This window comes from Eutrigla gurnardus (genome assembly GCF_963514095.1).
Source record: "Eutrigla gurnardus genome assembly, chromosome: 18".
Classification (NCBI taxonomy): Eukaryota; Metazoa; Chordata; class Actinopteri; order Perciformes; family Triglidae; genus Eutrigla; species Eutrigla gurnardus.
Window position 1 is genome coordinate 3,568,394 of NC_139929.1, and position 13,581 is coordinate 3,581,974.

Consider the following 13,581-nt stretch of genomic DNA (forward strand, 5'->3'; position numbering starts at 1 on the left):
CTAACTCCAAAATCCTTCTTCATGAGATAAGTGCTGGACAATTCTTCATCTGCTGCAGCTGTGACTCCAAAACGTCATGTGCTGAGAATCACTTAATGCACCTCTTTCTAATTCTGGTCTGTACCAGTGCAATGGTTGCAGTGTATATCACTTCCAGTGCCACACATGATTGAGGCAGTGTTATTAATATGATATTCCAGTACGCTCTTCATGGTGTTTTTTCTTTATGTTACACATGCCATTTGTCGTGTAGCCACGTCGAGTTATTTAGTTCAACCGCCGAGTCAGTGTTGCCACCAGGGTCACTTTGTGCATCGTCAACAATACACAACAGCTACTACACCTTCGCAGTTAACGTGTCACTACTAAAACTACAGGAATTATGCAGTATGGTGTGTGAGGGTGCGGTAAGTTTCTATTGTTTGAGTGTGCATGTGAGTGTGTGTGTGTGAGTGCTGACGGAAAGGACCAGTGTCTCGGTAAACCTGGTTTTTGTTAGGATACCGTTCAGCTTATGTCCACCTTGGGAGAGGGTTGTGACCGCTGAGCTCAGAAGTGAATATTTATTCTGTTCCTATTTAATAAGATGGAAATCAACTTTTGAAATATGAATATGTATTATGTTACAATGTGGTGAGAGTAAACAATTAAGATGAATACGTTACTATGTAATAAAATGAAGACATGGGTTTCTTCTCTGCTCCTTAACAGAATTGAATAAAAAAAAATATGCAGGTTTGTTGTGCCTGGAAATTCGAAACATAGTGTGTATGCGCATGCGCCCTAGCCATTCCTTTGCGCGCGCGTAGCTTTGAACGAGAGGATGTCAACGGCTGCCCTAAACCGCGCCACCAACAAGTCTCTTCTATATATCCAATTTTGTGGCAAAAAAAGTTTTTTTTAAACAAACCGATCGGATAAAATGTACAAAGGAGACGGGAAGATGCTGCAAACGTAATTACGAACTTTTCTATGTACGTTTGGTGGCTTTATATCGCTTTAAACCGTCGCGGCTAAATTAGTTAATGTTATTCAGAATGTGTAATGTTAGTGACTTAGCTTAAGCTAGCGTTAACTTCGAGGGTTAAAGTTATTATTAACGCTTTGTGTAACGTTTAACGTTTTAAACTCATGAATGACAATGCTATTTAGCTAACAGTTAGCAAACGATTGTTAGCCATTGTTAGCTAACGATTGTTAGCCACTGTAAGCTAATGATTGTTAGCCATTGTTAGCTAACTGCTGTGTTTCGCCGTGTGACTGTTCAATGGGTTTAGGTTGATTCATTGTAATGACTAATGACTCTTCTCCACTGGTACAACTGTTAAACTACGTTTTTACCGCTTTAAATGATTAACTGTAGCCGGTCTAAAATTAACGTATTTTTCTGTTTAAGCTATAAGTTATTTCAGTCTCCTCCAAAGTGGAATTATTTCATAGAAACCGTTTTTTCTACTTTTTAAAATAAATTGACTAAATAACGGTTAGAAATATATATCAGTTACTTGTAGAATGATTTGCGCCTAGATGCGCGCTCCCGTGGCTCAAGTGAACGACGCATGCAGGACAGGGGCGGAAGTTTGATAGAACGTCTTTCAAAATAAAGGCTTACATTTTTCAGCAGTCAACTATTTCAGCTCTAGTTTAATATGACAAAGAGCAAAACAGTAGTGTGTTAAAATACACACCAGAAGAGGTAAATATAGTATTACATTAATATGAAGGTTGTATAGCAATGACTATTCTACAAATACAGAGATATGTGATGATCATAAGGTGGTACTTCTTTACATGTGCCCTTTTGAAAAGCCACCTATAAATGCCTCTTTTGAAAAGAAAATACAAAAACTAAATTTAATTATATCACCAAAAGATGTGTAATGTGGGATATTTGAGAACAAAGTGCCAATTTGTGTAAACCAAAAAGACACAACACTGTGTATTTCTCTATCCCTCAGTAAAATTCAAATTTGATTGATTTGAATGTGAATTGATTTTTAACTTTACCTGCCAGTTTTATCCAGCTCATCTTTTCTGGGATGGTAAATGTTGTGTTGAAATAGTAAATGTTCAAAGAAGTATTTTTGTTTCCATTAAGTAGTGGCTAATGTGGCTAACCATTATTCCGTCAACAATTGCATAGTTGCATGATTTAACTACTAAATGGATCTTGACAGGTAAACTAACACATTTTAACCCATTACATTGAAGAAGGGGTCGCATTCCCTTTGAGTCTTCATTCACTTTATTTTGAAAGCAGTAACCGGAAGTGGCACGTTCTCTCTGTTGTCCTACTGGACGCTTGCCGTAGCTGCCCTCTACGACGTTACCTCCGCGGTGCAGCCGAGAAATAATGATCCCCGAGCGGCAGCAGCAGCAGCGGTGGCCGCAGCCTGGGCCCGGAGCACCGTTCCCCTGCTCTGTCGGTGAGCCATGAGCATGCCATCGCTCCGGCCTCCTCGTCCCAGCCTCACCACCGACGCTCGTTCACCACCAGCAAGATGTATTTCAACCGGAGACCGAAGAAGATACACAGCGAGGGTGGTAAGCCTAAAAACAAACAACCTCGTTTAATCGTTACCGGATTCGTGACGTATCATCGTAAAATCGGGTTTTATGTCAGTGTCAATAACGTGCCTGCAATGATAGAGGATGTAGCGGCCTGTATATTATCGTGCGTATTTGATATGTGCTTGGCATAATAACGGGTACCCCGGGACTGCGGCATGTGTATGGTGGGGGGTGGGGGGGGGACTTGCTGTAGCCTATCGGTATTTATCTTTCAGTCTCGCTCATTTTTTGGCATCGCTTGGGGATGCAAGGGCAAGCAGACCGCAGGTGCCCACATCGGGGAGCACCATCTGCCCTTTATATTCACTGGTATTAAGTGACTGTGCCTTTACGTCACGAAAAGATGACACCATATTTATTGAGGATGAATGTGATGATGAATGAGTCTGCTGTGTGACCTTAAAACTTTTAATGGAATGTACTGTATGTCCCATGGCATGATGATGGTAGCCTATTATGTAATTATAATAATAATAATAGAATACCTATTGTCTCTCGACCTCCTCGCCTAAATGATAAACATTAGAAGGAGTGTAAGTTTTTTTGGTCAAGCCCATATAGATCAGTCCACGAACAGCCTATTACCTCGCCGACTTAACACCCACGTGACCGTCTAAAGCGCGTTCTTTATTCTGAGCCCGTCCGGAAATGGATCTCACCTGAACGTCTAGTCTGTATTTACATCACTGCATCTTCTACACACATGCACAGAGGAGCCTGTATCTCCTAGATGCTGTAACCCAAGCTGTCAATTTAAATAAATCCACCATGGCAAACATGTACAGGGCTATATTATTCTTCTTTTTGTGGGGGAGAGGAATGCCTAATTTTCTCTGTAGGAGTTGGAGAGAGGATGGGGATGTTTAAACCGCAAATTAACGGATGATTTCACACATGGCAAACGGACATCAGATTGGATTGTCCTAGAAGAGAGGAGCATGTGTTTGGCTCATCCAGTGGCTTTTAATGGTGACTGGCATATTGTCTGGCTGCTTTGCTGTTGTGTGTTGGTGTGTGTGTGTGGCTGCGTGCCTCATGCAGCTTCCAGAAATAGAAAGCAGGGCAAATTGTGAGCAGAGATGAGTGCCAACTGGGACACATTGTCTTCAGTTTTCCAGGTTTTTTGTTATTAAAAGAACACACCACTGGATCTTTTGATCGGCAGCACATTTTTGACCAGAAGAAAGGTCAAAGGTTAAATTCATTTAGTTTCAAAAAACATTTTTTGACAGAATGGTGAGAAAAACACAGCTGTTGTTGTTGTTTGTTTGTGGCAGAGCTTAGTGGAGACTTATTTTGGTTACTGTTGTCTAAAAGTTGTACCAGAGTGTTGGATTTAAAGCATGTTTGTGGGGGGGGGGGGGGGGGGGGGGGATGTAAGTCGGGATGTACATGTGCTCCCTCCTGGATTCACATCGTTCCCTCTACTGTAATCTCCTGGAGGCTGACCTCTTGATTCTTTGCTCCAATTAGTGAGCCGCCATATCCCTGGCGATGACGTCTGCTGCTACCAATCTGTCGCACATTTACACACAGAGTAACACTTTTATTCATTTGTATTTAGGAAGACCATGAATAGCGGGCGATACAAATTCCCACCAACATTTTGAGTATTTTGTCATGTTGCTAATAGTACATTTTCCACATGAGTACTCACAAGCTCATGAAGCACTTTGCATCACATTGGTTGAGAAAGCACATTATACAGCAAGGGAAAAAACATTATGTCACAAAATGAAGCCAAACAAACTGTAATGAAGATGTTTCCCAGTTTTTACAGATGGTTTTCAACAGCACACAGGATTTGTATTTAACTGTTAGGAGATATCTTGTCCCGTCGTTGATGTGTCCATTTTATGCGAGGCGCGCAGCTCAGCCAACTGTCAACAATACATCTGTTCTGAAGAGATAATGGCTGGTTTGTCATGGCGGCCGAGCTACTGAAGATTCCATTCGGGAGATAGAGTGAGGCCTAATAAATTGCACTATTATGTATTTACATAAGTTGGACACAGGGGGGCACTCCTGCACAAGCTACAAGGCTTTGGTCCATTTCCGTGTGCAACTTGAGGCCTACATCTAGGCATGAATGGGTTTCCACGACTGACACATGGAAACACATTCACAGTACAGTCGTTGACACATAGATGTGCTATGTGTGGTATTTTTTATATTGACTTGTTGTCCTGTGTGTGTTGTTTTCTCCTGCCGCGGCCTCTCTGGCGCCCACAGAGCAGTTAGTGTTGACCACCATTAGGCAGGAGGCTTCTGACCTGCAGGACCCAGGCGAGGGCGTCGGCGCTACCATGCGCGCCCGCCTCACAGACAGGTTTGACAAAAGTGAGTTTGCTCTAATTGGACTGGATGACGCCCCGTTTGTGTCACAAGGTGCATGTGGCCATGCGTAAACGGCTCGGAGCAGGTGTCTCCCAACCCCTGGCCCTCAAGAGCTACAATGTCTGGTTACTTACTAGAGTGCCTCTGGTTCTTGTCTGAAAAGGTTAAGACAGGATATTTCTGCTTTGGACCCTGAATAATAATGTAGCTCCTCTGGGCCCGGAGTGATAAATGCTGAACAGGAATTAACCCTTTCACTGCATGTGCTTGTAGATAGTTGTCAGTCAATATTGATGAAGAAAGATCGATATGCATTGGTGTCCCCGAGCACAACTTACCATACAAACACATGAGCATGCTGTAGAACACAACACATGCATGTGTGGACATAGAGCATGGACATGCACACTGCTGCACGTGTGTATGACACATAAGTGACGAAGCTGGATTTAGAGGAGGGCCCTTGCTGCATGTCGGGGGCCTTGCATGCTTTCTGGCATTAATACATGTATGTTAATTTATGTGTGTGAGGGTGTGTGTGTGTGTGTGAGAGTGAGTGAGAAAGAGGATGAGCCCCATAAACCTGTGTGTGTGTGTACATGTGCATATGCATACATTGGTGTAATGTGTATTAGTGTGCGTGCTGCCGTCTCACCGGGAGGATTATCAGGTTATGGATTAGCAGAAGGTAAAGATGCAGAGCAGACACAGAGGGTATTATCATGCTCGTTCACTTGGCTCGTAAGAGGCTTTCTTGCCTTACCTCCTACTCTGTTACGGTGGCGAATGGAGCCATTGGGAATGCTTGAGGCTAGGTCAACCGGGACCTGCGGAGAGGGCCTGTGGGTCACCTAGGAGACCAGGACAGCCATGGGACGTAGGGCTCACCCAGGCAGACGATGCTCTGTTGGTAATTACTTTTTTTTTTAACAACACAGCAGGATTGTGGGCTGGACAGAAGCGTGTGGGGGAAATACATTTTATGTTAAATGGTAAATTGAATTGAAGTTTTGAAATAAGTGATGTGGTTATGGTTGAGTGTTAAACTCAAGAACACTTTGACAGGGCATGTGACTGTTAGGAGGATTAAAACCAGAGACCTTGCTGTTACTGAAGAATCTCAGAACGCTTAGCAATCGTTGTGACGACAATTTAATCTCTGGGGGCAATGGACAATATTTCTGGAGTTCTGTGTGGGCAGCTGATAACTGGCAGATAGCCGGCCAATATTTCCTCTTCCATGCACTGATTATTGTTGACAATTCATTTAGCAACTTGAGACGTGAAAATGGAGTTGGAGTTGAGAGATGACATCTACGACTGTATTGGTTCATTTTAGGTTGCAGGGTGTGAGAGGCATGACTCCGTGACGGACCCAGCCCTCAAGTGAAACTTCCCCTCACATTATTTACAATAAGAGAAGTTAAATAACGAAACTACCCCACTAGTTCGTTAGAATAGAAGAAGCCTCTTGGATGAGAGGCGAAATGTCTTCAAAAACCTAAAGCAACTGGACTTGCTTTAGGTTTTTGAAGACATTTCGCCTCTCAAAGTCCAGTTGCTTTCGATAAAGCCTCCAAAGATTATCATGATCTGGATGACTGGATGAGTATCTTCAGACCTTGGTCAATACTACTCGGGCTACAAAAGGAATCCACAATGCTTCCAATACCAAATTCTTGTCCCGTTGCCTGCCGATTCTGAATTCATATTTTGAAAGTTTCTCTGACAGTAGAAATGTAGAAACAGCCGGAGTATTTGTCCTCAGTGTGGCTTGTGGGGGTTGGAGTGCTTTGACAGCTGGGGATAATTGTAGCTATTCTACCATGACTGCTGTTATGATTAGTAGCTTTTTCCTTTCTGGCTCATCAGCTCTGGCCTGGGTGTTTGGAACATGTTAAGTGCATCTCTATTAGATTGGATTAACGCGTACCGGTAAGCATCTCCAAAAGCTGTATTGGTGCCATTTAACACACAATTGTGGCAGTTGCGCTGACACCGTGATAGTGACTAACACGCGAGCCATTTTTTTGAGTGAGAACTGGCCCTCGGCACCTCAGTCTGGTGAAATATGCTGTACCATACTGGAAAACGGAGATAAATTATGCAGATGTCTCCATCCATAATTCAGTCGTCTAGCCTGCTTATTAACAGTGAAACTTTGGCCAGGGGCCAGGGCAGCTGGGGCTAAGCCCAAAACACAAAGTTATTAGTCTATATTAAGATATTATGACGCTTGTGATAAGTGACACCATCAAAGGATATGCATGATGGACTGAAATGTATGCATTGTCAGACTGCATGGTTCTGCTTACTGGAACAGGTGACTTTATCTGCTCACCGTGTAAAATGTGTTTTGGTTTCGCAGGCGTCCAATGATGCATGTATTCCCGGCAGAGAGATTATTAAGCTTCTCTAAATAATGGATGGATGGTTGGCTGATTAATGCATAGGGTTGTTTTTCAGAAAGAGTAAACTTGTGGTCTTGTTTAAGCCTCACTAACCAAATGGGTAGCCGGTGGTGTCTTGCTCGCAAGGTATGAGATCAGGGTTTTGTTGAGGGCGGATCAGTCTAGTCTTACCTGTTCTGGTCGCAGGTTATCAGACCCATGGTACCTGTCCGGCCACTCCATGTGTAATTGACCTGGCTGTGCTCTGCTGCTGACTCATCAGCGGCGCATCAGTAATGAGTTACGGAGGTGAATACGCCTCTTCCCCATCGGAGATGAGCATCTGAGGCATTGATCTCCGCAGAAATGAATCAGAGCTGAAGTGGGCTGCTGAGAAAGACATTATTGATCTGCTTGTAGAGTCAAGAGGGGTTTAAAGGTGGAGGTGAAGGGGGGGATGTGTACAGTAAATACAGGTCTGCATTAAGGAGCGCATTTAATAGCTAAGCAAGAAGGTATAGAAAAAGTTGACAGTTCTTAAGGGAGACAGAATTGCTTTGTGACAGAGAAGAGGGGAAATTACATTACAGGTAACAGTGATATCACCCTTCGCTCCCTTTGACCTTGTATCATCCCTTAATCATTTCCTTACAATCGCTCGCTATCTTGCTTGACCCCAGTGTCATAGTGTGGAGCGCAGAGCTGTAATTGTGACTTATAGCTGTTAGGTCCAGAGGTAATGGCCTATAGAGATATAGAGATGAGGGATAGGCTGCTTATTATCATTTTGGTTGGACAGACTTTGACCCTTGCTCTCTGCCTTGTGCAGACACTCTGTGGGCCAGTGTGGTAAACTATATTAATGGAGTTTTAATGGTCTTTATGTTCTTAAAATCTCTCTGCAATGCCAATTAAGAGTATTACAATTAAAAGAAAAAATGTATCCCCATTAAATATTTCCCAGCTGCATTCAAAAAGATGTAATTATTGTATCCATTTCCGGTAAACATGCACAACTTGACGTCTGTGGTGTCATTAGTGATAATAAGCCATTTTGACTGGCTTCTGTCTCGGTCGATTTACAATTCCCCCTCTGTTGTGGAACAACAAGCTTGAGTGGGATATAATAATATTTTGGCTATCGACTGTAGCAGAGAGAATGACCCGTCTATTGTGGGATTGTAGTGCTGCAGAAATAGAGTTTCAGGACTGTGGAAATTCAATATGCTGAACCCTGGCGGCTTTTATTCGTTCCTTAATTTATTTATGCAATCAGCCTGTTGTTTTAACTTACAGCCTCTCTCAGGGACAGGCGCACATCCCAAGAAATGATAGAAACCGAACTCACCACAAATAAGAATTACAGTAATCCCATAATGCATGTCAAAGTGTATTCAAAATTAAACCCCACAGGCACACTTGGGTTTGTGGGAATAGTTTTATCAGAATAATTAGGGCTCTCTACACATAAATTCACTCGAGATTATATTATTTTATCTCATTACTGGAGATGACACATAAACTATCTGCTGTCTATGCAAACTAATGAGAAAGATATGAAGAGCAGAAACCTGCGGTGAGGCAAAGCGATGTGAAGTGATCTCCTGATGGATGGTTTCCTGCCTCGGGGATGTCATTTGACCCATCCGGCTGACCACAAGACCTCAAGGCGATATCGGGCTTCTGGCCCTTTAAAAGTGGAGCCCGGCGTTGCCCCTCCGCAGTACCGAAGGAGCTCCATATGGCTTCCTCTTTTTGTCTGCACTTATGAGCCGCTCGGCATCAAATCGGAGGGAGGGATAGCGTTCGAATCGCGCCCGACAAAGAGTCCTCGAGTTCGGCAGGTGACCAGATGACACGGCCGTGGAGCTCGGCGGTCCAGTATCTTTCACCGGGGGCGGGAGTTTCTTCTTCAGCGACGCCGAGCGACGGGAGCGGAGGCGCGGGCGTGTTGCTGCATCTGTCCTCGCCCAGGTCCGCCGTTGTTGTTCAGCTGAGTAAACTGTGCCGTCCGGACCTGTTTGCATTGCCTCCACTTTCCCCCCTCCTGCAGAACTATAGTCCCGTCATTATAGGCGCACTCGAGGATGAAAAATGTCCCGCTCCCGGAGCTCGCTCGGGGTGGGTGGGGGGTGAATACGCGGAGAACACGACGCGTTAAAATGGTTGGAGATGACAAAGCCAGGCGGAGTCTGCAGGAGAAGCGTGTTGCATCCATGTCTGTCACTTTTTTTTTTTTTAAACCAATTTGTACCTCTTGTAGCTTAATGACAGCCGCGACGTGCGCCCGGTCTCCTCTGTGTCACCGATGCTGATAAAACAGACAAACTCGGTGTGTTTGTTCGCCATTGTGCATCCCTCAGCACATCCATTATAAGCGGGGGGTCCCGTGGGCGTCGCAAAACGAGCGAGCGCGCGTGCAATTGGCGGTACCTGCATAATAATACTGAAAGACAAGGGGGTGCTTCAGCGTGCATCAGCATACAGTAGCCTCTAGTACTAATTGGTCGCCTTCGCTTTTGAACCGTAAACCACGTCTCCCGTCTCTCTCTCTCTTTCCTTCTCTCTCTCTCCTGCTCCTCTCTCTCTCTCTCTCTCTCTCTCTCTCTCTCTTTCCCTGTCTCACTGCCTCGCACTCACTCAGCCTCGCCTCTCTCCCATCACTCCAACGGTGCAGGACCTGCTTGCTCGTCCGGCGGTTACCGCAAGGCAGATGATGAGATGTCCGGGACCACTTCCCAGGCGGATCCCGTAGACGGCACCGCGCGGACGGTGCTGCTCAACCGGCCACAGACCACCAAGTTCTGCGACAACCACGTCAGGTAGGTGCCGCTCTGGCCTTTCACCGACTTGCAGGCTTTGCTATGATGCAAGTTGCATGCACAGCTTTTTATGGTTTTACAGATGAAACAGCTCAGAGATAATCGGCTAAATCAAAACTATTTTATTGTTTGGCTTTTCCAGAAGTTTGAACCGGTGCAAAGTATACACATCTCCAGAGTTATGAACTCTCATCTTATCTGATACGTTATGTTTATTCAGAGGGTGATAAGCTCATCTTGAATATATTAACTGCCCGAGGTCAGAGAGCAGGGTCAGCTTGTCATGATTCTCCAGCATTCTGGGTATTTACTAAGAGTTGCTTTACGCCCGTGTTGCCGGGTTGAAGGACAGCCTGTTTGTATGTTTTTCTTCCCGGCATGCCATGTGTGACAAGTAGACTTTGGACCATTGGGAATTTGGTTTCCCTCTTTCTTAAACGTTTCCCTTTCTTTCAGTTTTGCCCTTAGTCACGACGGTTTTTACAATTACTTCAGTTTTACAGGTGAAACATTCATGTTGAGGCTATTTAATAACTTACTTATTAAAATGCAATTCTGCAGCGGTCCCGACGGTTGAGGCTGACCTGAATCTCTTTGGGAAAAGTGCTTGGCTTAACAACTTCCGCGACCATGTTGCTCAATCAATATTTCCCTAATGAATATTTAAGGCTGCCAATGAAAGTAAAGTAATCACACGTGTGTTTGCATAGCTTTCGGAAATTGCCTCGGCTTTGTCCGAGACCTTGGTTTTTGTAGTCACGGCATTCTGTGCTTTGAAGTGGACCACAAATCTTGGGTCACACTTGCACCCGTGGGTTCAACAGGGATCTGAGTGACTTATTTGTCATAGTTTGGGGTTATGAACAGGACCAAACGTTGCATGCTCGAGTGGAGTCTCTTTAATAAACATCATCCCAGCTGTCAGCTGCATATTTCATGGTGTTCGGTTGTGGTTGGGGATATTAAGTCGCAGTCGGGCAACCTTAGGGTTTGTATAAGACAGGCAGCAATTTAATTATAGTAACATGTCTTTATCTTTTATTATTCCTATCTGTATGTCCTAACTATGCCTGGCGCCATGAGGAGCATTAGGCTATGTTGCGTGGGTTGTCTTCATGCAGCTGACATTCGGTGGTCTGCCATTACTGTCAGGAGATTTAATTTAACTTTTTAAAAAACGCCTGTTTCAGTTCCACGAATAAGATTAGCGTAATTGCTCCCCGGCTCATCTGATTGGATCACATGCATTGTCCTGCCCCTCGCTGCATGCTGACTGGAGAGTCAAGAGCACTTTGGCTCCATAGGGGTGCCCTCTGATGTCTCTGTGTTCCTGTAACTCTTTAGTTTGTTTGAAAGGTTCAATAGCCTTATTGATTTTTCTTAGATTAAAGCATTGTAGCTCTTATCTGTACACTCCACTTACCTACTCTCTATTCCCCAGGTCCTCCACATCCATATTTCATCGTATGCAGTTGTGTTTATACAAACTAAGCATTCGTTCTGCTCCCAGTGCACAAATGCAGCAAAGTAGCCTGCTCTTTTATTCTTAGGAGAAGATATCGAATAATAATGGAAAGTAAATCATGTTTAACTGAATCACTCATGAGCCATTCTATTGAAACTTCAATAGTCAAGGATTTTTTTTTACATTACATTGTAAAAAAAACTCCTCTTTGACTTCAGCCCAGTGTTTTCTTTTACTTATAATATATGAAGAACAGTGACACTTTAAAAAAAACATGACACAGCAGCAGGAGAGCATCAGCCCTGCAGCTAACAGCTGTTAACACCACCAGCATTTGTTCCTCTTTTTTGCCCGTGTGTGTGTGTGTGTGTGTGTGTGTGTGTGTGTGTGTGTGTGTGTGTGTGTGTGTGTGTGTGTGTGTGTGTGTGTGTGTGTGTGTGTGTGTGTGTGTGTGTGTGTGTGTGTGTGTGTGTGTGTGTGAGTGAGTGAGTGTGTGTCTATGTCTGCGTGTGTGTGTGTGTGTGTGTGTGTGTGTGTGTGTGTGAGAGAGAGAGTGTCTGCTTGTGTGTGTGTGTGTGTGTGTGTGTGTGAGAGAGAGAGTGTCTGCTTGTGTGTGTGTGTGTGTGTGTGTGTGTGTGGGGTTCGATATCATTTGGGTTTGATTAAATTAAGGCAGCTTTATCTCCTGGATCATAGGTGTAGTATCACTGCCACTGAGGTATCCATAGCATCAGGGGTCAGGACTGTGTGTGTGTTTGTGTGTATGTGCATTCATGTGTGTGTGTGTGTGTGTGTGTGTGTGTGACAGACTAGCAGCTGTTGCTACTCTGTTTTGTGTGTAATGTCCTGTTCTTTGTAGTTTTGTGTGTGTGTGAGCGAGGCAGACGGAAAAAGCGGTAACGGGTTCATCTCCTAGGAGATTCTGAACTCTGATGGAGGGGTGTGTTTTCACCATTCAGTGCATGCACTTGATGCACTCACGCACACACTATCCATTAAAAACATGCCATTGTAGAAACGCTGAGTTTTCACTCCGGAGACAATGAAAAATAAAAATAAAAACAAGGCAGGCCTTGACTTGAAGGTTGACTTTTTTTATTTTTAACTTTCTCTAAAAGCTCTTACGGAAGCTCTTGGCTATAACAAGACTGATCAATACAGTTGTCTGATCAATACAGTTGAGTGACAGACAAGTTGAGGTCGCCACGGTTTCTTGTACCTATTTAACTGGGTGCTGGGTCTAAATTTAGACTGCTGGATTTTAAAGAATTGGTCCATTTATCGGTGTTACAAAAAAAGTCCTATTTTTGTTAGTGCAGTATGGCTCTCTGCCTCCATCTGTCTGAATGTAAACAAGGTGTAAAGTCTCCTTTCTCCTCGTCTCCTCCTGCAGTACCACCAAGTATGGGGTGCTCACCTTCCTGCCACGGTTCCTATATGAGCAGATCAGGCGGGCCGCCAACGCCTTCTTCCTGTTCATCGCACTCATGCAGGTAAGCCCCCCCCCACGCACAAAACGGTAACCAGAGTGATCGGTGCGGTTGGCTCGCTGTGCTGTTTGGTTCCATTTAGATTCTGTGGCCCACACAGGCCTTAGATGAGCCATGAAAAGTCTGTTTTAACACATTCCAGGATTCTCACAGGCCAAGCTATTTTTTGAAATACTGAGTTATGGATTATTAAGTTGTTTTCTAGAGAGCAGAAGTAAAGATTTGGTGCATTTCTTGAATATTTCACAAATAGGTCACATTACAGGCTTGTGTCAGAAAAAATATATCAATACATATTACTAATGAACTAATTTGCAATATGAACCCCTACTAGGAGCATCAAGAAAAGTTGCGCTGCCTTCCATTGCGCTCACATGAAACTTCATTATACTAATTGTACACACATAGTACTCCACTTCCTTGTCTCATGCTTTTCTGGGACAACACTGTGGTAGTGCTTTAAGCTACTCAGCGCTCGCTGCCCGCAGTGATTTTGAGTGCTGCTT

At 44.1% G+C, this 13,581-nt stretch overlaps 1 protein-coding gene across 8 annotated transcripts in view; it reads left to right on the forward strand.

The window, feature by feature from the left end:
• Positions 1–2,239: 2,239 nt before the first annotated feature.
• Positions 2,240–13,581, forward strand: part of atp8a2 (ATPase phospholipid transporting 8A2) — a 44,204-nt gene continuing 32,862 nt past the window's right edge. The window contains exons 1-4 of one of the 8 annotated variants that reach the window (XM_084033294.1): positions 2,240–2,544; positions 4,804–4,911; positions 9,943–10,120; positions 12,979–13,078. In XM_084033294.1, the coding sequence (XP_083889420.1) occupies positions 2,502–2,544; positions 4,804–4,911; positions 9,943–10,120; positions 12,979–13,078 (429 nt within the window). In that variant the 5' untranslated portion in view covers positions 2,240–2,501. Of the gene's footprint in view, positions 2,545–4,803; positions 4,912–5,697; positions 5,819–8,803; positions 9,273–9,942; positions 10,121–12,978; positions 13,079–13,581 lie in introns of those variants that run through there. The other 7 variants (XM_084033292.1, XM_084033293.1, XM_084033295.1 and 4 more) reach the window with 7 other exon arrangements.